The sequence below is a fragment of the Sipha flava genome, unplaced genomic scaffold, assembly GCF_003268045.1.
Source record: "Sipha flava isolate LNK unplaced genomic scaffold, YSA_version1 231_pilon_pilon, whole genome shotgun sequence".
Taxonomy (NCBI): domain Eukaryota; kingdom Metazoa; phylum Arthropoda; class Insecta; order Hemiptera; family Aphididae; genus Sipha; species Sipha flava.
In genome coordinates this window covers 415,294-442,299 of record NW_020272868.1, presented here as the reverse complement: position 1 = coordinate 442,299, position 27,006 = coordinate 415,294, and the positions used below count along the sequence as shown (strand labels likewise).

General features: G+C 32.7%; 1 protein-coding gene across 1 annotated transcript in view; it reads right to left on the bottom strand.

Annotated features, from left to right (window-relative positions):
- Window positions 1-5,906: 5,906 nt before the first annotated feature.
- LOC112683638 (sex-regulated protein janus-A-like) overlaps window positions 5,907-27,006 on the bottom strand; it is a 249,428-nt gene continuing 228,328 nt past the window's right edge. Inside the window, exon 4 of the mRNA XM_025554753.1 lies at window positions 5,907-6,081. Within this exon, the coding sequence (XP_025410538.1) occupies window positions 5,995-6,081 (87 nt within the window). The 3' untranslated portion in view covers window positions 5,907-5,994. The remainder of the gene's footprint in view (window positions 6,082-27,006) is intronic.

Genomic DNA, 27,006 nt, shown 5'->3' with positions numbered 1-27,006 from the left:
CCTATCTATTTACCTGTCTACGACAAACACACGGAAACCTTGGAGCTAAAAAATTTCAGGAAGGGGAATAAAACGTATTTATGTATTATTCGTTTCACTGATAAAGAGAATGCGATGTGTTCGTATGACGTGGTTATATTATGTTTTTATCGTAAAATATCCATTTCAATGTTATCAAAACGATTTCGATTTTTCCACGATGGTATATGAAGTCGTAACCAATAAGTAACTGCCCGATGTTGTGGTGTGTTGTTCTATCTGGTTTCTATCGCAAAGAACGCTGCGTACTCGACTCACGATGCAAATCGTTTGTGTTAGAAAATCGATTGTAGTATACGCCGAACGTAATATTAAGTTAGGTGATTGAAAATTCGATCCCCGAACTCTGGGTGTTTCGTACTGACGCGCATTATATACTGCACGAATGTCACACCGGATTACAGAGAGAAAAATATGTTTTCATTTCTCGGCAGCCAACGTATACTGGTGCCCGAAATATTTTATTGACATCTTAATTTGTGATAAACGTACACGCTTTTATACGCTATATTACGCGTATATCAACAGTACACCCCTTCTCCGGGGGTGTATCGTGTTAGTGAAAAAAATTTAAAAAAAAAAAATTTAATTTTAAATTATTTATATGTGCATACGTTATACAGAGTGAAGTCTCACGTGAGTTACCGGATTGTGATAGGAATATCCGCGTTCAGCGGTAATTATTATTATATCGTTATCATTATTTATTATGACTCATAATAATAGACTTCTGCAGCAGTTTACTTTGTACGATTCCATTCACCTAATTATAATTATTTTTAAAACAATTACGCGTTAAACGCTACCAATCAATAATGTATTTATCTATAACTATTAATCAATTTGCCTCCACAAAATAATATTCTTATAAAACGATATTATACAATGATGCATGTCTGCTGACGTCGATCGCTCATTATAAGGATAATATTCGTTCGCCGCTCAATTGTAGAGCTTGTTCGACGACATAATTACACGAATACGTTATGTGTTCAAGAAAAAATTGTAAATAATTTCTCGTTAGCTCTAATTTATGCTATATTGTTTCGGACTACATTATGTTAAGTGTTAGAACATTTATCTCGTCCATTGTTATAAGTTATAGGTTTTCAAATGGAAAAGTGACAATAGTTGCGAGAGTAAGATTTCACGGAAGTCCTTCAACTGCTTGTCCTGAATTCTATCTACATTTCCTACTTTTGGGAAAGATATTTCCAATCCCTCAAAGCCGAAAGTATCTCAATAGAGCTGTATTATATAAGAGGGTAGGATTTTGGAGTTCGGAAGAAGCACTTCTCGACATTTTATAAAAGTTGAATTTGCAACCCTTTGATATTATTTAATAAAATAATATTATTAAGTTAACTAAAGTTAAGCTCGTGGCTTGTCACAAAACGTATTGTCATCTATCGTCAAAAATGTGGTGAGTGTAAATTGTTTTTTCATTTTGTGTTTTCGAAAAAAAATCGATTTGACGATGAAAAAATTAAAACAGTCAGGGATTTGAGAGAATAATTAAAAAATAAAAACCAATCCATTCCATTTCCATCGTAAGAGTCACAGGATCACTAATTTATGAATCGTGTACGGAAATTATTCGGATAGGATTGTACATGTGCGCACTATAAGTAAATATGTTGATTTGAATCTTTGACATTTTGTGCTGTCATGGAATGTATACTTCGCACAAGAAACGTTTATATAGGTCATACTTCGCGCGGCAATGCACGTAATAATAAATTAATTTTAATCCTCGGTACACACGCGTTCTCGGAAAATTCAGTAGGTATATTTTGTAATATTGTACACGGTACGTGATATTTTCATGCTCGGGCTTTGTGTCACGAGATTATAGATCGTTATTAAAACAACTGCGGGGCACCGAGTAATATTTTGTGGCGTAACTGTGAGTAATGCAAGTCGTTTTCGTTAATTATCGTTTATTTGTAAAAAGCTCATTACTAATGGGACCGGAACGAGAAAATAAAGATGTACAACATTTACAGTAAATCATCACACGGAATAACGAAGTAGTACCGGAATAAATCGAACGACAACGGTTCAAGTTTACGTTATCGTCGGATTTACGGTTCGACGAGAGCACCGGACGGTTCAAATATTTTTTCTCTGGATGTTTGCAGATGACATTAAGTTTTTAACAAGTTAAATGATTGGACACCAAAATAAATGGTAGCACACGCGTTTTCGGGAAGCAATTTCCGGTCGGAGGTCGTTTGACGGTAGCTTGACGAACGAGACACAATTTTCTTCACTCCGCTCCACATAAATGGATAGTGTGTAAAAATCGTCAATTTAGTAATTTTTCTCAATGATTCCTATAGTTGGACATGAGCAAAAAATAAAAGCGCGCCCCAAAAAGTCGTCCAAAATCCGAGCGACGCGCGTGCAAATCCCTTTGACCGAGAGCCATCGTCGAATCCGTTCGGATCATTGTTGAGCACTCACGCTTTGTCCGGTCCAAAAAACACCGGATCGTTTATCGCGCGCCATCAATCGCGTTCCGGTATACAACATCCAAATCGGAAACACACGTAAACGCGTTCTGGATGCGCCGAGCGGACGACTAATTTTTCTTTTCGTTTCCGTCTTCCCCGGGTCGTCTCGCTTCCCGGTAGGGCCGGATTGACCTGGCGAGTTACCGAGTGAAACTCCATGGACCGCGACAATTTTTGGCCTTTTAAGTTGTGAAAGGCCACTAACAGAAAATATTAATAGTTTTAAGTTGAAAATTAGTGCACCTATTGAAATATACGATTATAGAAATTTGGACAAGGGCCGCTAGTTAGTAAGTGGGCCGGTAACATACAGAAAACTCGGTGGGCCGAATTTATCCAATCCGGCCTTGCTTCCCGGCATAGGCGTAACTAAGGGGGCGCAATAGGGTTTTTAACACCCCTGAGTTCAAATGTAGCACTCCTGTTTTTTTTCAAATCTATGTAATCTATAGTAATTAAAGTTAAATACCATTTAATTTTATTTTCAGCAATTTCAGCACCCCCAGTATTTGGGCTCTAGTTGCACCCCAACCCTCCGACCACGGATCTTCTCCTTTGACCCTTGCTCGGCCATTAAATTCAACCGTCAGTGTCACCACGTACGTTCGAGTGCAACAACGACACTGGCGAGAGGAAAAGCGAAAAAAAATACTAGTAGAAAAAATTTTAAAAAAATCGTGTTTGCGCTACGCACGCGGGCGCGTGCATGGTGCACTAGTAAAATATGTGACGGGAGTTGTGCCCGTACAATGTTTTCGCGGTTCGATTGACATTTCCGCGGGAACGGAGAGAAGTCTCTTCGGGGCGCGCGTTTTTCAAATGTCGAACGTGCCGACGTCGCGCACGACCTTTGTTCACGTTCGCGACGGCGGCGCCGGGGCACGCGCGCAAGCGCCCGTCACCAGCAACAGCGCTCGCCGGGAAACAATAATAATTGACCTTTTCCCCCGTTCGGTTCCGTCTGGCGATGTGATATTATGTGTATTGTGCACGGTTGCCTCGCGTACACTCTCTGTCCAGTGTTTATTTCAGCCCTTGTCCCTCCACCCCCAGCACCCAATCCAACACTGGCCATCACCCGTGGGAAATTGGCAAAAAAATAAAACCAATGCGTTTCCAAGTTTCCGTGGCTCGTTCAACCGTAATTCACATATACACACACAAAAATCATAAAAAAACAGGATTTATGTGTGTATATATATTTTTAATTATCATTTGATCTCGTCAAAAAAAAAAAACATTAAATAATTTTTTACTTTTTTCATTGTATACACGTATTGAATAATAATAAAATTGTTTTTCGACCGACGGGTTCGAATTCGTTTTCGATCACGTCTATTGCTCCTTTCGAGCAACTGCACCACGGTAATTTCGATAATTTCACTTCCCATCCGTCGGGGCGAAAAATGCTCTTCTTATCGACGCGATTATTGTGAGTAATAATCACGCACGTGGTAACAGTAGTGTACGCGAGTGTTGGACGCGTATGTGTGTCTGTATAACGGGCACGAGCGTTTTGTATAATATGATTTTATCCTCTGAACCGTAACATATGGCTTTTCGTACGTGCACACGTTTTTTAAGTGAAATATGCATATATTATTACGCACTCGGCGTGGTCAGGTGCTGACGTCCAATAATCAGGTCCGACGTTATACCTTTGGGTTGTTTACCCCTTCATCCACGAATGACCGTAAAAAAGTAAAGTTATGTTTTTGTAATTATTTATACATTACAGGGGCAAATCTAAAAATTTTACACAAGAAAGAGGTGCTTAGCCATATTTATGTAAATAGGATATGCACGGTAAATTGTGGCTTTAGGAACAATTTTAAATCTTTTAACAACTAAAGAAAAAAAATTACATAGTATTATAAAACAAAGTTAAATTTTTGTTGTTTTTCTTTAGAAAGCGACAAAAATTGGTGATGTAACTAAAATTTTAAGAAATAATGTACGTATCGGATAGTAATTTTGATTCAAATAAATTTTGAATTTTTGATTCGATGTCTCATGAGCAGATTTTATATTTTCAAACACAGGATTTACTAATAAAAATAAATGTTCTTTTTTCACGGAAATTACCGAAACGATGATTTCCTGCAGAATCGAAGATAACGTTTCAATGATATTTATAACAGTACACTGTATCTTATCGATTAATATAACACAATTATTGGGGTGTAGCTTGTATGTACAAGAAATCTTAACCGATTTTGTACGATTTAAAATTGTTCATATTATTCTATTGGTAGACGAAAAGCTTCTTAAACGTTAAATAAAAAATAATTGAATAGTTTTTTTTTTCACGTATGAAAAAATATTTTTTTGGGAGATTTAAGAGAGGACGCGTTTTATGTCCCCCACTCTCTTGGATCTGCGCGTAATACATTATAATTCATTGAATATACCTACACGTTTCGTTAATACACAATCCATAAGTATGGTAAGCATCCCATGAAATTCAGGTCTGCTCGAGGCATTTGTTATAGAAATTATGTATCGTAGCGGTTGGCGTTTACCCGGCAGTCATTTATTTACACACGTACACGTAGGTGTACAGTACGTGCCGGGAGTCGAAACGGTCTTGTTGACTGTTGTGATCAGCGAACTGATTTGAGAAATCGAAATCCGACTACAAATTACATACAAACGTACAGCGTCATGATATGTTCTGGTTTCACCTGTACGGATTATATATTTATGGTGCTCCTAATTCTTTAGGTTTATTAATTTTGACCCCTAAAATTTTTCATTACTTGTAATACCACCACTAGTATCATATACGATGTTAACTTTCGGAACGTATAGATATATACAGTAGTTATATATTTCTTAATAAATGAGAAAATAAATACACTTGGGAAATCTTATATACACACACACACACACACATATATATGTATATGAATATTATACGCGTAATTAAGTATATTGACGGATAACATTTTCGAAAATAAATCAAGGATTCAAAGGTCAACTTTCATGAGCTTTTTTTTAAACTTACTAAACTTAAATAGTTTATCTTCAAAAATAATCGGTATAGAATTTTACAAAAAAAAGTTATATATGTATGATCTTTGTCGGACACCATATATTATGGTTGATTATGGTTGTTAAAAATTCTTCAATTTAAATTAAACGATTATTAAATTATGTAACAGTAGCAGAAGACGGAGACAGTAATTGTGGCAAATAAGGCAATAAATTTAATTCGTCAACTTTAATAATTTTAATTAGATTTATAATTGAAATGTAGTTTATTTCGACATTAAATATGACAGATACATTATTAGTATAATATTGCTGAGAAATCAAAAAATGTATTAATTAGATTTTTGATAAACAAAAAAAGTAAGTAAGCTTATATTCAAACCATTAAATTTAATTATGACAAACATATTATTAATATTACATCATTGCTGTCTTGTCATTATTTTCATTCGTCGTTGTGTGTAATTTTGTAGTTCGGGTAAGCTTTTTCCAAAACACTTGCCGAAATCGAATGATCGGCCGGTCCATATTGCTGGAAAAAAAAAAATAAAAACATTGTTATAGAATACATGAAATAATACGAGTATAGTTTTGCTATTGGATTTTCTCAGTTAATTATTATGTATTTATAAAAATAATATATTTCAATACTAATCAAAATCATTATTATTATACAATAATTTTTCCAAAAAAAAAAAAAAAATAAAATGTCGAATGCAATTCGAATAATACACATTAACTGTTAATATTTTAATTAATTTCTTAATTTTATTATACATACATGTATATAATAAATTACTTGCAATTATAATGCAATTATTTGCAGTAAAATATTGTGTTTCTAATGGTCAAATGGAGAGTGAGAGTACGGTGGAATGTTATCTCGTAATTATTTTTTACCAAATCTTTTTTTTCAGAATTATATAATATTTTTGAGAAATATTGTAATTTTGAATTGTATTACAATTGTGGTTTTCTTGGCAATATTATCATACAATATTTTTTCAATATAATTATATGATTTTTATGTAGTGTTATTTTTAACTATATTTGGCCTATAGGTTTTTATTAATATTTGTTATAGTAAAAAAAAAAAAAAATCACTAGTAGAGTAAATATCTTTTAACGACAACACATTGGGACGGTAAACCATTTTTAAAAAAATATTTTTCAGGCTATTATTACTTTTATATAACTAAGGAATTATGGTTCTCTGAAAAAAAAAAAAATTGTTTACATAAATCTCAGCCACTTTGGGTTCCAAGAATCTTAGTTGCGGCGTAATACCAGTATTGAGACTAATATTAATTTTTTTGTTCAATTCTATAATCGTAGTACATAGTATAATATATTTGAACGTAAACACAACTTCATTATTAATGTAAACATAATGTGGGTACGTGATGTAGCAAATAAGTCACAATACGTTACAGCACACTCTACTAACTAATGACCGCTGTGATTGAAGGTTTTTGGGTTAAAAAAATATAATAATAACAACAACAATAATAATAAAAAATGAATGAATATATTTATCCACAAATAAACAAATAAATTATATGGATATTTTAATTAGAAGGTAGAAAACTTACGATATTTTCCTCCGGTACCAGTTATTTTAAACCATTTTGACCATTACCGTGCACGCATTTCGTATTATATGTAGTATCAATTTGAAACGAAATCGTACTTAATCGGGTTCGCGCGAAAAATAATTGCTGTTATACTTTACGTGTATGCTATAAACCATAATCCTCAAATCGCCGGACGGGACATCGAACTGAGTACATTAAATCGGTGCCATTAATGTGGACGCGCACGTTTTTACGCATACTATACCTAACCGCTACGAATTCGGTTTCGCCCGCGAGATGTGCAGCACACATTATACCGACACGAACGTTACACTAATTTTGTGTACAAAATGTCACACACTGTTCGCTTGTGAACAATGGTGTACAAATGGCGGTGTAAGGGAGGGTTCGGGATTTAAATCCACCCAAGGACTAAAACATTAATCCACTTTTGAAACAATTAGAATGAAAGATATGCACACCATGAATATTTTAACGTTAGAATAAAATGTAGTGTTTGTCAACTACGACGGAATCATAAAAACATAATTTTTTTTTCTGAAAAAGTATAGAAAAAAAATAAAAATAAATTAACGTATGATATTGACATAAAAACTGTGTATACGATTAAATCCATATACATGTAGATAATCCACGGCATTGCATTAGACAATTGTATACACGCCACTGCTATGTAAAAGTTATTACAGACACAGCATACAGTAATTATTACGAAGAGAAAAAAAATTCAGCGGTATCTTCCGGCCGTAAAAAAAATACGTATTGAATCGATCACAGTACATTTTGTTACGCGGAAATGCGCGCGATGGCGTACACGGAATAAAATAAGAAGGAAGAAGAAAAAATACGTAATTCCTCAAAAGTACCATTTTTTCGCGCGCATCGATGTGTACTTGTTCGTTTAAAATAAATACATATTCGTTGAAAGATTAATTTAAAGTTCGAGTTGATTTACATCTTATGTGCGCAACGTTGTTTTATGTTTTCATTATAGAACTTTTTAAAAACGTCGTTTTCGCTTATAAACGCATGTATCATATCTTCTTTCATAAAATACAATAAGCTGAACTTTATACGAGCATCACTACCTATGTACTTTTTATTACATGATGTTTTCGAAATTGACCGGACCCTCGTAGGATACAGAGAATATTATTTCGAAAAAATCTTGATGAATTATTACTAATTTCCATTATAAACAAGAATTTCAGCGGAACGCGATAACGTGTGTTGTCTGTCGAGGGAATGTTGATTTATACCGGAGCTCGAGTTAATTTGTTGAAATCATTACTATCGTTTTATCGGATCTCGTTCCTTGTGTACAAAGATTTCTCAGTTTCTCTCGCGAACACGTTTTAGTCACATTTTTATATTCGGCTAATTATCTACCATGCAATACCATTTAAAAATTACTTTTATTTTTCTTCACCGACACTTACATTATAAATAATATTGCTATACAAAAGTTAAAAAACTCATTTTTTTAAAGCGACTTTCCATAAAAGTTTAAAAACAATTAATGACAACTCGGAAAATGTTCGTTGAGACTAATTCGCGTCTCGAGCTTTTAAGTCTCGTAAACGGTAATGGTTCGCGAAATTGACGGAAAACCGAATCAACAACTAAGTTGCATAGTGCGTGTCGAACGTCGGTGTACACAAATATTGTTCTTGAATGTTGTTCAGAGACTCGGTATACCTGATCAGAGAGCGAACGTTCATAAATGAGTCATCAATACTATACTATTTTATTTAATTATTATCTATACTGTAATACTGTAATGTTTAGTTTCGTAATTACAACTGCGGTCGTCTGCGCGAAATATTCGTACAAAATCACAACCGCAAACACATTTTTCCGAAGCGAATTGTATAAAAGTTTTTATATTTTATTTTTTTATTTTTATAGTTATTATAAAAGTGTTTAATAACGATTACAGTTTTACCGTAGTTAACCACTGGAACTGCGTAACTATATTGTCACTATGTACTTTTTAATATTTAAATTATATCGTAATATTATTAAGTTTTTGCGACGATCATCGTGATGGTAAAAACGTTGATCCTATGGGGTAAAAACTATAAGAAATTTATACGGTCATTCGGTAACGGTTAAATATGAAAAATGCATAATTTATATTCGCTGGGAGTTTGTTTTTATTTTTAATGAGTAATAGGAACTTCAAATTAATAATTCAGATCAGATGAAATATTAAACAAACTAAAATAAACGTATATTCATGTCACAATAAAAAATAGGTTATCATAACATTTTAGTGTATAAAAAGATAATTGTAAAACAACATTTATGTTATACTATGTTCAAATTAGTGTGTAAGCAATAATATGTATTATTAGGTTAAGCTAAATGTATATAAGATAGAGGACTAACAAATAAAGAAGGTCTTCTGTGGTGGTCGTGTCACACGATCACCATAGGAAACATATGCATTTTATTAAGTATTAACTTAATTCGAGTTGTGTATATGTGTCTATAGTACGATTTAATCGGCGTATACGACAATAACATTACAGCAAAACAATTAGGTAAGCATAAATAAGACAATTACATAAGAAGAATACGAACAACGAGTTGAATAAATGAAATGGATTATAGGAATAGAGCGAGAGTTAAGAAAGAGTATCAGGAGCATTAGGAGTGATTGTAATGGAGCATTTTCGTAAGAAATGGCTTTTCTTAGGGCTACCATATAAAGATAAAAATAAACGATATGGCAGTATAAAATAGCATCCATGATATTACTAAGTACATATAAGAGGTACTATTTTACACTGCCAGGAAGACAAATAATGACAGTGTAAAATGGTACCTTCTAATAATAAAACACAGTCAGAAGATGCTATTTTACATTCGCAAAATAAACAAACGTGCCTATTCCAATAAACCTACGAAGACGGAAATATGATTAAATAAGAGGATCCATCACATAACTGTCACCCATCATCATTTCATCTCATTGTTCTTGATCTGACAACACGTCCGTCATCAACAATACTCTCCCGTTTCTACAGGCAACAGCGCCAACTTAAAACAGCAGTTTTCACTGCTACCTTCCAACAGGCAACAGCGCCAATCCTAATGAGCCGTTCTCACAGCTTCAACAGGACATGAGCGTCCACATCCAAATCCCGCGGACCGCAGCACTCGGGTTAGCTCCGGCTGTAAAACGACGTCACCGTCCAACAACCGGCTGCTGCCTTGCTGAAAGACCGCGTCAACAACTACTTCGTCAGGGCACCAGCGCCCAAGGTAAGCCGTCGCGAAAGCGGCGGTTATTTTATTTTATTTTATTTTATTCTATCCGGTAAACCCGTGCGCTGTCGTGGGGCCACGCCCTCACACTACCGCAGCAACCTTCCTACACCACCACTAAAACCCATTCCACCCAAATAAAACGAAAAACGTTCTATTCATAACGACAGGACTTTTAACTACCATCCTAGCTATGGCCGGAAACAAACCGTTAAAAAGCGTGAAGGTGGTGGCTCCGCTTATCATTCTCCTCAGGCTACCAAAGTCCCTCGCCAACGCTCTTCACCCCCGTCACCATCACCATCGAGATCCTCCGAATCAGAGACAACCGACTCCCTTTCGGACTCAAGCGTCTCCACCTCAACCTCAACTGCCACTGAACGTTCCGCTACCCAACCAACTTCCGCACCAACTAAAACTTCCACCCTTCCGACACTCACCCAAACTCCGTCACATCCCACCAAACTCCGACCTCCACCAATCATTTTAAGCTCCAGTTCCTGGCGTAAAATTGCACCCACCATTTACAAACTGCCCGACTTCAAACCATCCTCTTTATCCGCCAAATGCTCCGCAAATGGACAAGTATCCATACAAACTTCTGACCCAAACACTTTCCGACTGATCCAGACCACCATGATTGACCACAAAATTGAATTCCATAACTTCAGCCTCCCCGAAGAACGTACTCTCAAAGTCGTTCTAAAAGGTATCCCAAACGACATCAGCACTGATGAGTTGACTAGCGAACTAGCTGCCCTTAACTTTTCGGTTAAATTCGTGCGACGCTTTGGTACCTCCGAAAAACCAATGCCGATATGCCTCGTGCACATCGCCGCTACCCCTAACGCTAAAGACATTTTCCTGCTGAACAACCTCTTCTTCATACATATTTCAGTCGAAGCCTTAAAATCCTCCGGTGCTGCCCAGTGCTTTGCATGCTAACGGTTTGGCCACGGCTTACGTAACTGCGGCCACCCACCGAGGTGTGTAAAATGCGCTGGAAATCACACAGTTAACACTTGTACAAAAACTCCGGAACAAACACCGAAATGCAGCAATTGTGGCGGGCCACACACGGCTAATTTCCGAGGCTGTCCCCAATTCCTGGCTCTGAAACAACAGGTTACGCCTACCCCGACTGCAAACAACCCGGAGCCTCAAACCTAAAGCTCCATTTCACCGAGACCACGACTTTCAAACATTACCAATCCACCACCTTCATCACAAACAAACTCATCAAATTTCCATCCACTAGTAAAGGCGTAAGCCTGGTATAGTTAACGGCATAGCCATCCCCCCAAAGCAAAGCAAAGTAACTGTCACCTTTTATCAACATTTTTTGATCGAAAACATCTATCTAATCAGAAGAATAGAAGAACGAAGAATTGTTCGACGATTGCGGTTAGGACGACTACGGCGATGACGGATATTTATGGCAATCCAGATATCCGACAAGCATATAAACGAAAACGGCCCTTTTAAGGGCCATTAGTTTCCCACCCACCTCCGATTTTTTAATTGACAAGAATTTGGATTGTCGGTATATTAACGGAAACTTATTTAAGTTATCCCAAATATTGTCAACGACCTTTTTACATAATTTTGCATTTTATAAGATAACGAACCTTATTGTGTAATTAATCCATCGAGGCCCGGCTCTGCCACTTATTTAATCCAGTTGATCGGGACCAAGACAAGGTTTCTCCCAGATAATATAAATCTAGGTACATTTTTCAAATATAGTTGACGTAATACCGAAAACCTTATCTATTTGTCGACAACAGCGGAGTTTACACGACTCGCACCATTTCATGAAATAACTAAAAGAAAATAGGAACGATAAAAGGAGTAATCGGCTAGGAAGAAGAGGACAGTGAAAAATTTTATGGTTGAAGTCGCAGACAGTGTTGTACATCGAGAAGAAGAGTTAGACGAGAGCTTAAATGCATGTCAAGGAAGGACTATGGTCTATTCGAAAGCGGGTGAAAGCAACGATTAGTTGTCTAGAAATATTTGAGTCATTGAACCATGAATATCGAGGGATAGTGAGAACGATTTGTCTATGCCAAGTGCCATAATTAGGTGGTAGAGAGGACCATTTTGATTGCCAAACATTGCGTAGGAGTTTGTGGTTGATAGTAGAATTATGTATTAACGAAAGTTGCAATTAAATAACTAGTTATTTTTCCTTTTATAATTTATTACACCTTTAAAATACATAATACACCATGTACAGTTTACCTACACATCATTTCAACGATGGCAAATTTGTAGTGAATCCTTGACTACACGTTTTATTAGATCGCCGTTTACAAGTCATAAAATATATGCTTTTAATGAATATGTACATACGACTACATACACCTACGTGTACATAGACGTGCGCATAGGTACACAGATATTTTCATTAAACGGTAATATTTTATTACTCCATTCTTTGTCGTTAAAACAGATTTTCTAAAGTGATAAATTAAAACTATTGAATTAATTTTATTATTTTAATTTATTTTTTGTTTTAACGTTGTATCCACTTTGTGGATTGTTATAAAATAATATTAATTAGTCCTTAAACAATGTAGAACGATTTTGACACCAATATAATGTATACAATATGTTCACAACATGTACACACACACACTCTAATAAATTCTATTTATAGTCAAGTTTTATTGACCCTTAATTTTTTTTACTTTTTTTTCAACGCCGTACACAAGTATACACTACACACACATACACACATTTAGCAAGTACAGGACGATCGTATTACGACCTCGGGGGCATAGGTCCGTGTAATTCGACCATGGAATAATATTGACATACTAGTATATATTTTTCTCTCAATCGACGACAGTGTCAGTGGTGGTATTATTGTATACGTTCCTTTAATACTTAAAAATCCAATTTCCGTTTCGCGATATTCGAGATAGTTTTCAAACGTTGGGGACTACACGTTTACGACTAACCGTGTTGAATCACTCTGAAGTTTTCTAGGGATCATATCACAATATGATTAAGTATATACCTATGTTACCATCGTTGCTGTGTGTGTCAGAGGGAGGGGGTGTGATAGTGTGTCTCGGAAAATGATAGTGTAAATTGGATTTGATTTAATCAAAAAATCAAAACAAGTGTTTTGTCTGGTACAATGATATTATTATTTCGTATTATTTTTACTAGCTATACAAAGCAACCATTTGACAAAACAGCTAATTTTCATATTTTCCCAGGTAATAAAATGTGAGTTGTATTCATACTCAATTTTAGATTTCAAAAGATATGTGCGTGTATATAGTATATGATGATACATATATTTATATATATATATAATTGGTACTCGAATCGGAAAATAAAAGTAAAACAAATCTAAAGCTTAAAACAAATTAGAATTTTTTTGAAATCATTCGATTCACTCCCCTATCCTTTTCCCGTAATTATTTTTCGATTTCTCTTACATAAAATCAAAATTAAAACACTAAAATAAAACATCGATCGAGCAAATGATGCCAATAAATGTGTGTGAAAAAAAGTTCATGCATAAAAATTTAATATGCAAAAAAGGAAAATAAAAATTACGGCCAAACATTAAAATAACATAATACATATTACGTATTACCCCATCTCAATTAAAATAATTAGTAGAGAAGCTATATTATAAGTCTTATAGGGGAACGAACCTTACGTTTTTCTCACCCTTTAAACTCGAGCGCCGCGTTGCGTGTGATCGAGGGAAGTACGTGCAACAAATTTACCGTCCGCGACGAACAGAATGTGTACACATTAGAAGTTGCGACGATTTATTTACATTGCATCGGAACAGTTTGGACGGATTTTAATGATCGCGGTGAGACTCACGTACGGCTTGATTAACACTGCGCGCTGAACGGGCGCGACAAAACTATAAATAAAATTGTGCAAGACAAATCCGAGAGGGTAATTGGTCTTTACTCACCCTCTCGTTTCTGCTTGATCACGCCACGAAGACGAATAGGACATCGTGCAGTGACACACAATCGTAAATATCTCATTATTATGTAAATTTGCACACCACGGCCGTGACGGGTGGCGCTCAGATAACTGAGGCGGTGCGGTTCATGGGGATCCCGATTAAAATGTACCGTAGGTACCTGCAGCAGACCCGCGGAGTTTATAATTAATCCAATCAGACGTATTATAATTTATTTAGTTTTGTTGTTGATATTGCTGTTTCTCCGGAAATTCGCGCTTCGATGTGTACGATTACGACGATCGTGAGTAACTTACCCGTTCGGCGAACGCTGAAATCAAAAGGGTAAGCACAATGGATGCGCCACGTTCTCCCCCACTCAAACCATCAAGCGTCCATAAGGGGGGGGGAGAATGGGGGTGTCATCCTCTCTCCCCGTGGTCTATTATTTTCAAATTGTTGTTATTTATCATTCATACTTCATACTAGGAAAATAAAATAAATGTGAAATGTGTATGAAGTTCGCTAACCCCCTCCACCAATATGAGTTTAAAGATGACTCTGTAAAAATAATACAATAAAGTGTATCAATACATGATCTGATCAATTAAATAACTTTAATTTACCTAATCAACATTCTTGTTTTTTTTAGTTATTCTTTTTAGGAAAATATCGAAATTCTTATTTGTAAACATGGTTTTTCGAAAATATTTAGTGTTAAAATACTAATACTGATAAATCCGTCGATTCATTATAATATTTTTAAGTTTGTGAAAATATCAATAAAATGAATGGCTCATTACTTTTTCTATAACTATCGTCAATGAATGCTACATTAGAAATGTGTCAAATGTTCTTAATTTTGAAATAACGCGAGAAATGATCAGGATTAACTTCTATTAAAACTTTCAATAGGTACCAAGAAATTATAAAATTTCGGGTTTATAAAGTGGCAGTTCTTTTCAAACAATAGAATTTAAAATTAACAAAAAATATGTATAATAAATAAATCAATATAAGTACAGTGCAGTGTTTTAATATTTATAGAAAAAGAAATTTATGGCATTTGTCAAATCAAGCTGTAGAACACCTTGTATACTTATATTTATATTACACTATGACTATACTATACTATGTATAACAAAACTACACGATGAAAAAGAATCGAAACGATACATGCGTGACAATTTTTTTTATAGTACAATATTAAAATGGCATAATCTCAGATTTTATATTTAGATATGGTCTTAAGCTGTGGCCAATCTTTAGCCGTAGATGATTTGATTAACGACAATTTTTAGGCTCGCTGTCAAAGTTCTATATATGGTTTGCAATGACGAGTAAAAAAATGCGTATAATTATACAACGTAATATAATATTGACATATGAATCTAGTTGAATTACCCGTATTCGTCTGGGAGATATCATACAGTTTTAGTTTAGAGCAAGAGTGCCATTTAGTTGTAAGAAATGTTTTAATCTAAAAAAGCTTACTATCTTAATCTAGTCTAAGTATATTTTTAGTTTTATTTCTTAACACTGTATTGATTTATATCTACCTTGAACAGTAATTATAAAAACTAACATATTGAACAATGTCGAATAGTCAGCGAGTGAGTAAGGGTGAGCGGTATTTGAACTATGCATGTCAGCATATAATCTATTATACTGTTTTGCATTTAGTTAATATTTTCGAAAAACAATCATTTGGATTTGGGAGTTCAGATAAACCTGTACAATAACCTTCACGATTTTCGAATTGATCTCGTAACGGGACTCGAGTGTTGTTAAACACGATTTTTAATATTGTTGCTCAATTAAAAATTAAATATGTAGTATGGCGAAAAACCATAAAGATGCTAATGGACGCCGCACCTTTATACGGTATGTATTTTACGCCAAGTCTAGCACGTCATGACAGTGAATTTCGCAGTCGACGAGCAAGCGCGTATAATTAACTAAAAATAATAGACGCACAGAGGAAAACGTAAGAAAAAGCAAAAAAATAAACAATTTTCCGTCGGAGACGTCAAATTCCATTCCCGACTTCTGCACTAGACGTATAATAGTTATATTTCAATGCCACTTACTGAAAATTCTCTACACGCGCCTTCCCCGGCATCAGGTGGCGTACGGTATGACGCGCAGCAGCCCGTGTATTACAGAGAATCTCGGGAGGCTGAAATTGCTCAATGCGTTTTCGTTTTTTCTTTCCATTCTGTACCGCGAGAAAAGGGTTATGTCGTTGGAGTAGAAATATTTTGTTCTTTTTCCGACGGACATGACTCGTTAAAACAAAAATCCCGTAAATTCCCCCTCCATTTACACTGTTAAACGTGCGTAATTCTTATTAATACCGCCTATTAAAAGATCTTTTCTTTTCTTTTGTAATTTTTTCTCGAAATTATTACGTCATGACACCAGCCAATAAACCTAATATTATGTTTATGAATAATGTATTGTATTTTACTTGTAAGAAACACGTGAATCGATTAAATAAATGGCGAACGTTAAATATTTACTTTTTACATTTACAAGAATACACTAATAACCATAAAATATACTTAATAATAATGATAATATTTTTTATTCAAATTCTTTATAATATATACAGGATATAACACCGCAGAATGAAACTATTTAGTACTATTATCATGTGAAGGTGTTTAAACTTGCGTAGCTCCTTCATCACTTCACAACATTATGGCGGTTTCCAAAATTATTAATGATAAAAAGCGATAATGTTCACGAACGTATGTAGGTGTGTATCGATTTTTAATATTTATACAATGTATCGACTATCTAGCTGGTCTGTAAGACTAAAATCAGTAGCGCAATGCATTCTATGCTACAAACACGTCATTGTTTAACGATGTAATAAGATTCGATATTTATCAGGTACACAATGTTGGCTTATCATTATTACAACAAACCGCAATGAATTTAATGTATGACTCGTATGCATAGTATTCGTTAATAAATTCAGAAAATCGGTGATTAATTATTTTACGTATATATATAAGAGTTATGGATTTTAACATAGAACACGTTTATTGATAATTATTTAATATTATCGATTATCACTAAAATACGTAAAGGTGGGAGATAAATACTATAGGGTATTAAATTTTTAAATGTACTATACATTTGTAACACTACGGTCATGAATTGTAATGATGGTTGTAACAATTTAAGAACAATATGGTAATTATCTTCTCGGGACAGTTCCTGCCAATCGCTTGTTAATGATTTAATATATTTGTATATCATGCTGCATGGATTTAGAATAATCTTATTTTGTATTATACTGGCGTAATTGATAAAAATAAAGTAAAAGCAAATATTATTATTTGTTGAGGTATGCTAAATTAAACGGCGCAATTTAATTGTCTCCCGAAATCAGGTTACAGGTATAATATAATACAGGTAGTCAGTAGTTTTAAATTTTAATTGGCTCCCAGAAACTTATTATTGAATTGGCTCTAATATAAATTATTTTGTATACTCATTGGTTACCAAAATATCGGAACATTATTTTGGGATGCTAAATAATATACATTAGACATATATTTTACACGCTAATATAATTGAAAGAGAAAAATCTTCTTAAAAATATCTGTCTTATAGTCGGGGCCTGCCAGTACACTGACAATAAAACTCAGTCATGATACAATACAAAAACCAATATGACAGCATTTATTTATTATATAATAGCTTACAGTATCCAAGCATTTGAGATTGAGAATTACTATTATGTATTTACTGGATTAAGATAATTTCAAAATGTGAAATTTATTTTTACAATTTGATGATAAGAAAAATTATGTATTTATCTTCTTCATATTGTTAAAATAATAATTATGAAAACCTCTAGTTAAACATTTGAGTTATCATAATTAGGAGCCTATTCAACGATTACATTTGACTTTATCTGATTTTGGAAGCCAATTCGTATGCACCCAAATTAAATCTTTTTCTTTTCCCTCTCCTTTCTCCAGCTAATTGGGGTTGGCCACTTTTATTCTGAATCTCTACTCGTCTCGATTTTCTACATCCTCTACGCACACACCAACAATCCTTTATTATCGCATTATTGTATTGTATCCTATCCCAAATTAAATAATTCTTATTTATTTATTATTTATTTATAAACGCAAAGTGGCAGTTATATGATTACTATTTAAATTAATTAATTATTTAAATGTATGCACTTATATTTTGCAGGTGGTTCTTTACTAAAAATATTTGTCACGATCTACGTAACTGAATTAGGTAAAATCGTGTAGTGGAGAGTCTAAAATTTAGACTCCAAATTACCTGCAGAAATATCCTATATTAAGTTTTCGTAATATTTAAAATGCTTGGATAATTATGAAATCTAATTAAAATAATAATATTTTAAGGTTTTTTTTCATTGAATGTTTATTTTTAAAGTATTAAATAATACGCTTTTCCACGAAAATGTTTCGCATATAATATTTTTAATATATTTTTCTAAATGCAAAATAAACTTTTATAGGTGTATTTGTCGAATAAATTATACACATTCCTTACTCTCAGTAGCTCAATGTGTAATGTAGCTCGCATGCTGAAATATTTATTTTTATATAACCATAGGTACTATAAACATTTTCTCAATTTAAATTTAAATTTATTTTTATGCAAAAATGTGTATTTGAAAAAATCTACTCATGTATTTCTTAACTGCATATCAAATTGTAAGAATTATTTGTTTTTACAATAGGATATTTTTCTATATTTTTATGTAGATAAAATGTAAATGAAAAAAATTAAAGTAGAAAAAGCAACATTTTCGCCAGTTTATAAGCTATATTATTTTTGTATAGAAACATGCAATTACTTAGTAATTCAGTATTTATAATGATATTTATAATGATATTATTAATAAAACATTTTCTAGTTTGGTATCAACATAAAAATGTATTATTTGTTTAGTGTTATTAATTTTATCCAATGATACAGATTCAGGAAATTAAAAAAAAAAAAAAAAAACAATACGTATTTCAGAGATGGGTGATGTATGGGTGACCTATATAATTTAGTTTTATATTTTTATCGTAGTTATTTATTGAGAATTCATCCCTCACATTTGAATTAATTTTACAAAAAGTTATGCATACATCGACTACGTGATTCGTAGAAGAATGAGCTGCAATGATAAAAACGGTTTGATTTTACAAGACGTGTATCTGTAATCCTATCTGTCATTGAGATTTATGAAACACGCATAACTAATAATTACTAATCGATTACATTTAAAATTATATCATTCTGTACGCATTTAATAGTAAATTCTAATTTCTTCAAAGTTTACAACAAACCGTATTCAAATCAAGTTTTGCAAACAAGACTCGTGGTATTTATTTTACCTACAACCGTGTGTAACACGTAAGAAATTAAATTAGAAAATGAATCATAAAGCGTATTCATCTGTTCGATGGGTTAAATATCCATTTTCAAAACTCTTTTAAGAAACAATGATAATCGTAGTATCACATTTTACATAATCTATAACTTATTGCTACAAATGTTTTGATAGAATTGTTAAAAACCGTTGTACGGTCGAATCTTACAGCAAGGCAATATTATTTGTGACGAGGTAAAACTATTTTAACTTTATTCCATCTTCAGTGGCTCGGTGCGTAAGATCAAAACATTTTATCGATCAGACTATGTTACACAGAACAACAAAGAACATTAAATAAGTTCATTACTAGGTCATACGACGGATTGCACTGTGTGTAAATGAAGTATTTGAAAAAACCAAATGAGAAAAAATTGCAATAATTGAAAAGAAAAACGAAAAAAAAGAAAAAGGTGAAACAATTTCTGAATTAATATATAACGCGCGTGTTAGGGGTGGGACATGTTAAAATAATAAACGCATGAAATTAAAAAAAATAAAACGATAATTTCTACGCGAAAAACAAATTTTTTTCATCTCTTCATTTCGGTTCGTAAATTACACAGGTTATAACGACATACATATTTCGTCTGGTCCCCGTTTGAATGTAATTTATAATCTGTTATAAAATAGTTTGGCTCGCACGTTTTCAGCTTAAACAAGTATAATGTAGAAAAAGATAAAACATCAACACACGTGTACTGCATGCACAACAATATATATTAGAGTTTATAGCGCGTACGAGGCAAACGAGTCTTCTCGGGGCGGTTTTCGGCACGCCTAGTGCACGAGAGAAGCGTTGTCGCATGCGGTATCTAGCCGTTCAGTAGCAGCGTGATGAGGGACACATGAGTGTTACGTTATATGGATTAGCTTGTAAAGGTGGTTGTTTAAAAACGCGCGAAGTGAAAAAGCTCGCTAACATTTCTATTCAACACGATATTGTAGAAAATTCGCAATTTTCAAAATTGTATACAAACCCAGATCAAGGGGGAGGGTCCAGAGTGAGTCGTCCACTCCGGGCCTTGATATTTGGAATTTATTTAGGGGGCTCAGATTAGTCAATTATTTTCTTAATTTTAGGCTGTAACATAGTATAAATCACCTAAAAAAAAATGATTATTTCTGACGACAATATGACATCTGTCAATGAAGTAGGATAAACTAGTGATGGACACTATCGAACTATTCCATAATTTTTTCAAATATTCGATAGTTCCAAATTATTGGAAACTATTCGGAATATTCGAAACTATTTGGACTATTTGATAGTTTAGAATTATTCAATTATTCGATAGTTTCCGACTTAAGAATTATTCAGTAAAATTTGAAATTAGTTTCAACACAAATCAAAATAAACTATTATTAGGTGAATATGTGACAATGCTTAATCTAACAACGTTTCGAATTTAGAGTGTAACTGCCGTTAAAGGACGGTCTGTTCGAATAGTTCTTACTAGGTATATTCGAATAGTTTTTCAATGAAAAATTATTCGATCATACAGGACAACATTCGAATATAATATAATATTTGATTTTATGTTTATAGTATTCGATAGTGCCCAACGCTAATATACACCTTTTATAATAATTCATAAAGGCGCGTCCACATAGTATGCAAACACGAAACACAGCACACGCGCATAAACGGCAAAAAACATAGACAATGTTGACGGGTGTGCACACATCACATACAGCGCATACGTGTGTATTTCGTGTTTGCCGGATTGGTGGTACATCAAAGGAAAATATGGCGACTATTGGACGGGGTTTTTCTTGATTTTGATATATTTACCGTTTGAACCGAATGCAATAATAATACAATTATCATCAGTTAATTTGTCAGTGTAGATGTGTTGTGTACGATAATTACATGAAGTACTGTGTTTAGTGTCCATAACTAATTTAAAGTGGATTTTACTGACGACCAAGTATTAAAATTAATTTATGAATACGAAAAATATTCCGTTTTTTGGTATACTACAGACAAATTTTATAAATAAATAATAAAATAAAGGATGTGTGGGACGCATTCGCTACAGTTTTTAAAATAAAGGGTGATATTATCAAAAAAAATTAACTTAGTTTTGAATTCTTATAGCACAAGCCATCATTAATTCACGTGAATGTCCCCAGCCCCCTCACCAATGATATTCTAGACAATTATTTTGCAGATAATAAGTTCGTCATTTGTTTGAATTTGTTTAATAAATATCAGAATTTGTTCGACAATAGTTTTTATACAATACCAAAAACTATGAGTAGGGGCGGAGACAAATGTCTACAGCTCCCACTAGTCTAAATAATTTAAATGTCTTATTTTTTTTACCATCGTTTTAGAATAATCTTAGACTAATTGTATATTTTTATAGACTAATCTTGAAAGATTAGTCTAAGGTCGTGGTGAGGGTATTTATTTTTTTCCGAAATGAGGATATCGTCGATCGCCAATATTAATAATAAACCGTACAATGTATAAAGTATAATACACCAAATTCACAGACCTTGCTATTTATATTTTTTCAGAAATGACGACGTTGTCCCTTATCATAATCACCATATAATCTTTAGTTATAAAAATAGTTTTGATATTATAAATCGTAAAATTCGTTTTCAAATCGACGTAAATTGAAATTCACATAAAAATTATTTTGGACATCAATTAGGATGAATGTGGCGTCCCCTCGTTCCGGTGAAAAAATATAGTTGGGGTACGCAAAAAAAAAAAAAATAGTAGAGGAGCTCCACCCCCCTGCGCACCCCTCAATTCGAGCACTGGGTGAACCTGTGTGCAATATGTGATGTTTGCAAACATCACACATGATTTAAGCGCGTGTGCTGTGTTTCGTGTTTGCATATTATGTGGACACGCCTTTATAATATACAGTATACTATTAGAGTGTATAATGTGTATAATACCTTAGTACCTACCCTTATATTGTTACACAATTTATCATTTATCACTAATCGCTTATAGTCGACCATCAATTGAACGAGCAAAAGCTATTTTTGTACACAATTACACAAGTACACAACACGTTAACACCAAATTTGTTGTGTCTTCTATTGTCGTTTTGTTTAAATTTTGTTTTGGATTTTACATTTTTTCTTCATACTTTAAAAATGAAAAGACATTTGAAAGTGGTTCTTCAAAAAAAAAAAATAGAAAAAATTGAAGTGAATAAGTATAGAGGATTAATGATCAATTAAGTTTCAAATTCAGGCAATTACTTTTATTATTGTATATTTGTCTGAATGATCATAATTCATCATATAATTGAATTATATTATACAAAAATTCAATAATATTACAAAAATAACAATTTCATTTGTTTCAAGTCAAAAATAAAAATAAATGTTTAGCTTAAACACATATTTTTAAATTATATATTCGTTTTGAGAATTATTAACTGACTACATTAACTTTCACACATTACAATTTTCAGTGTTTATATATTAACTTTCTTTTGTCCATTTTTAAAAAAGTATTTTTCCAATTTCATTCACAAATAATGTGATACGTTATTCAATATTTATTACTATATACCTAGGTATATATTATATAAAAATATCTATTATAATAAGTAAATAATACTTAATTTTTTTTTTTTCGTTTAGGGGCGTCGTTTAAAACATTGGCTCCTGGGCCTCAAAATATCTTAATCAGGATTTGATTGTATAACTCGAAAACTAATGATTTCCATCAAATATATTTTTACTATGATTTTTAAAACGTCGAAATAGTTAGATTAGATAGAAAAAAAAATTAAAAAAAAAAAAGGTGTCAAGTAAAGTAACCAAATTACTATGTTTAATATGTATATGATAACAGGTGTGTACATAAGAGGAGGTTTTAGGGTTTTGAATCCCCCATCTATCAAAGTTCAAAAAAATCATTAAATATTTGTTTTTATAGAATAAAAGTGGTATATAAATTATATAAGTATAAAAAAAACTAAAACCCCTCAATATAATGTTTTGTGCTCGTGCCTGTAATAATATTATTATTACGCGGCAGACCGATGTTTCTCCCTAGCGGTGTATGTAACGTATGTATGTCGACGTGCATTTATCATGTAGTAAGGGGATGAAAAAACTTTTGGATTATTCGTATATATTATCAAGTAAGCGTGACAATGATATCAGTCCTCTTATTCGTTTTACGTGCGTGAATAAATTGATATCGTATCTATTAATCCAATTTTTTAATAATTGTAAGTTCACGTCTGTTATTTTTATTTATTCATGTCACGTATGTTTCAGCAAGATCTTCTATGAATATATAATTTTATCGATCGACTACTTGTTTAGTCATTTATATGAAGAAAAAAATTACGTACATAACCGTTTACCACACATTTTGAAAACGAACGTTAGTGTCGAGCAAGGCCGTAGTAACCAAATATTGCGCCCGGGGCGAAACTTTAAAATACGGCCTTAAGTATTTTAATTTATAAAAAAACTCACAAAAAAAATGTGAATATTTTTCATATATATAATATAAATAATGATTTTTCCTTATAATTATGTAAGCGTTATTCAATTTTATTTAAATCAATAACTTATTCAAATATAAATATACATAATAATTATAAGGAGGTTTATAGGCATAACATAATAATATTTATAAGTTATATAAGTAATTATATAAATACATAATATTACTATTACTTATAAGTAACAATTAAATTGCAAATTTTTCATTTTTGCGCTTTCCTGGGAATTGGTTCCTGGACGTAGTCACCTCTAGCCCCCCTTGCTACGGCCCTGGTGTCGGGATATATTTATATTTAATAAGATCATAAAAGTAATTTTGCTTCAATTATTTGCAACTTAAGCGAATTTCTTTAGCTGCAGTCGACCAAAAATAATCTATTTATGTTGATATATTTATTTGGTATTTAGTATTTTTTTTTAATATTTTCTTAAAAATATTGAATGTTGATATATCAAATTAAAATATACTTTCATTCTTTATAAAACAATATAAAAAACAATAGCTAAAATATGAAAAAATGACGGTTATTTAAAGACAATAATTATGATGTAGGTAGTATTTTTTTGTGATAAATTTATAAAATCGTTAATTTTTTTAAAGATAATAAAAAGTATTTCTATTGTATTTAATCGAAAATATTGAAAATATATTCTTTCACCTCTTTACGTGATTAATGAATTATAAAGTAAAAAAAATAATAACCCATGCAATATTGCATTTTTATTGTATTAATAATATAATGTATATTTTATTTATAGGTCTAATAATGATTGACATTCGAAAATATTGTATCGTCATGTGACACATAAATAGTTAGCATAAAATTGTGTAACGGACTAAAATATCAAATAGGTACGGGTTCTAGGATGCGTAATCTGTTGAGAAGAGGGGAAGTGCACGTCTCCTCTCAAACCTAAATGTTGAAATGCCGAAATATTTTACAGACATTTTTAAATATATCTGTTTGATGTTGTCTAGTTTTTGCTCAAAATTTATAAAAGTATTTTACTTATAGATTTATTCGTTAATGTAAAAACCAAATATGTACGATATAACTCTTGATAAAGAGTCTAATATCATTTCTGGAGCATTGCGATACTATTGCGTAAAGTATCGTGTCACTACTGAAATGAACGATGGCGTCTCAGACTTAGAAAATAATCGTCATAAATTCTAGGGCACGCATAACACGCGAATCGGAAGATTTTAATATTTTATACCATCCCATTTAAAAACAATAACTCGTTTGAAAAAATAAATAAATTAATGTTAATTAAAAATACGTACCGATTTTTTTCTTTTTGATTACCTATATATTCTTTATTTTGACTATATATGTATATATATATATATACATTGAATATTCTATGAGTCATGTGTATTAATGTATGACCGTGGAAGGTAGGTAGATTATTAAGACCTTATCCTTTATAACCTTATTTTAATTATTATTGTACTTCAATATTAACCCTTACCCGTTATAACTAGCCCACTGAGATTACCGAGAAAATTTTCTCATCCAAACACAGCTTCTGCGCATAATAAATATGTTTCATATTTGTACTAGTAGAACGATTTGTTTTACGATCGTGACAACACGTGTGTGTATGCATGTCATACGGACAATTGATGTAAAAATATTCGATTATATATTATTCATCAGTCTTATTCGTTTTTCTCCTTGTCGAGAACGAATACGCAGTATTCTCGCGACCAATAGAGTTGTATAGTCATTACAATTCTGGCTGCAGTCCTTAGAGTCAACGTGCGTATCGCTATATGTATACATTCTATAGGACATGTACCCAGTATTGTTGCTATTGAACGCAAAATGTATGATTGGTTTTCGGGGAATATTATTATTATTATTATTATTGTGATTATTATTATTATTATTATGAATGTTGCTATTATTATCGTATTGCCGTGATGCACAGGGATTTTAACGAGTCGTAGTATAACAATATTCTAATACACGTGATCGACGGTGAACGGTGGTCTAGGAATTTTCTCGAACGATTCGTTCGCGTCACTTATAAGTGTCATTGATTCGGAATTTCCAAAGAAACATAGTTTTGCTTCATTTATATTGTATAACAGGGATCGGCAATTGACGGCCCGCGGACTTTTATAAACAGGCCCGTCCTACATTTTCAAATCACTTCATTACATTTTAACGGTTATCAGTATCTAATTTTTTCAAGTCGATCGTAAAATTTAGATATTATATTTTTAGAAATAAATATCAAATTACTTAATACACAAGTATTTCACCAGGTGATTTTCTGCGAGCAACTGGTTTACCGTCCATATTAGCGTTATATTGTAATGTAAAATGTCCTCTGATGTTCCTTAAAATACCGACACTCGGGTGGATCGACGGTATTACAAGCCGAACATATGCGGATAATATAGTAGAGTCGTACACACCTATGCATTATAGTTACATTACACTTAAATGCTTCGGTGTGCACCCGGTTTAATATTACATGCGAACAGACTCGCGAACAATACAAGTACAGGGCATAGGCGGCATTTGGCTCTTATTATTTAAAAATCTACTGAAATTCAACTTATATTTTTACTTACTTATTATGTGTATGATAACTAATAAGACAATAAGTATATATATTAATATCAATGTAAAAATGTTATGTTTTAAAAGTATTGATTAAAGTATTGATTAAATATACTATACTGTATATTTAATCAATGTACAT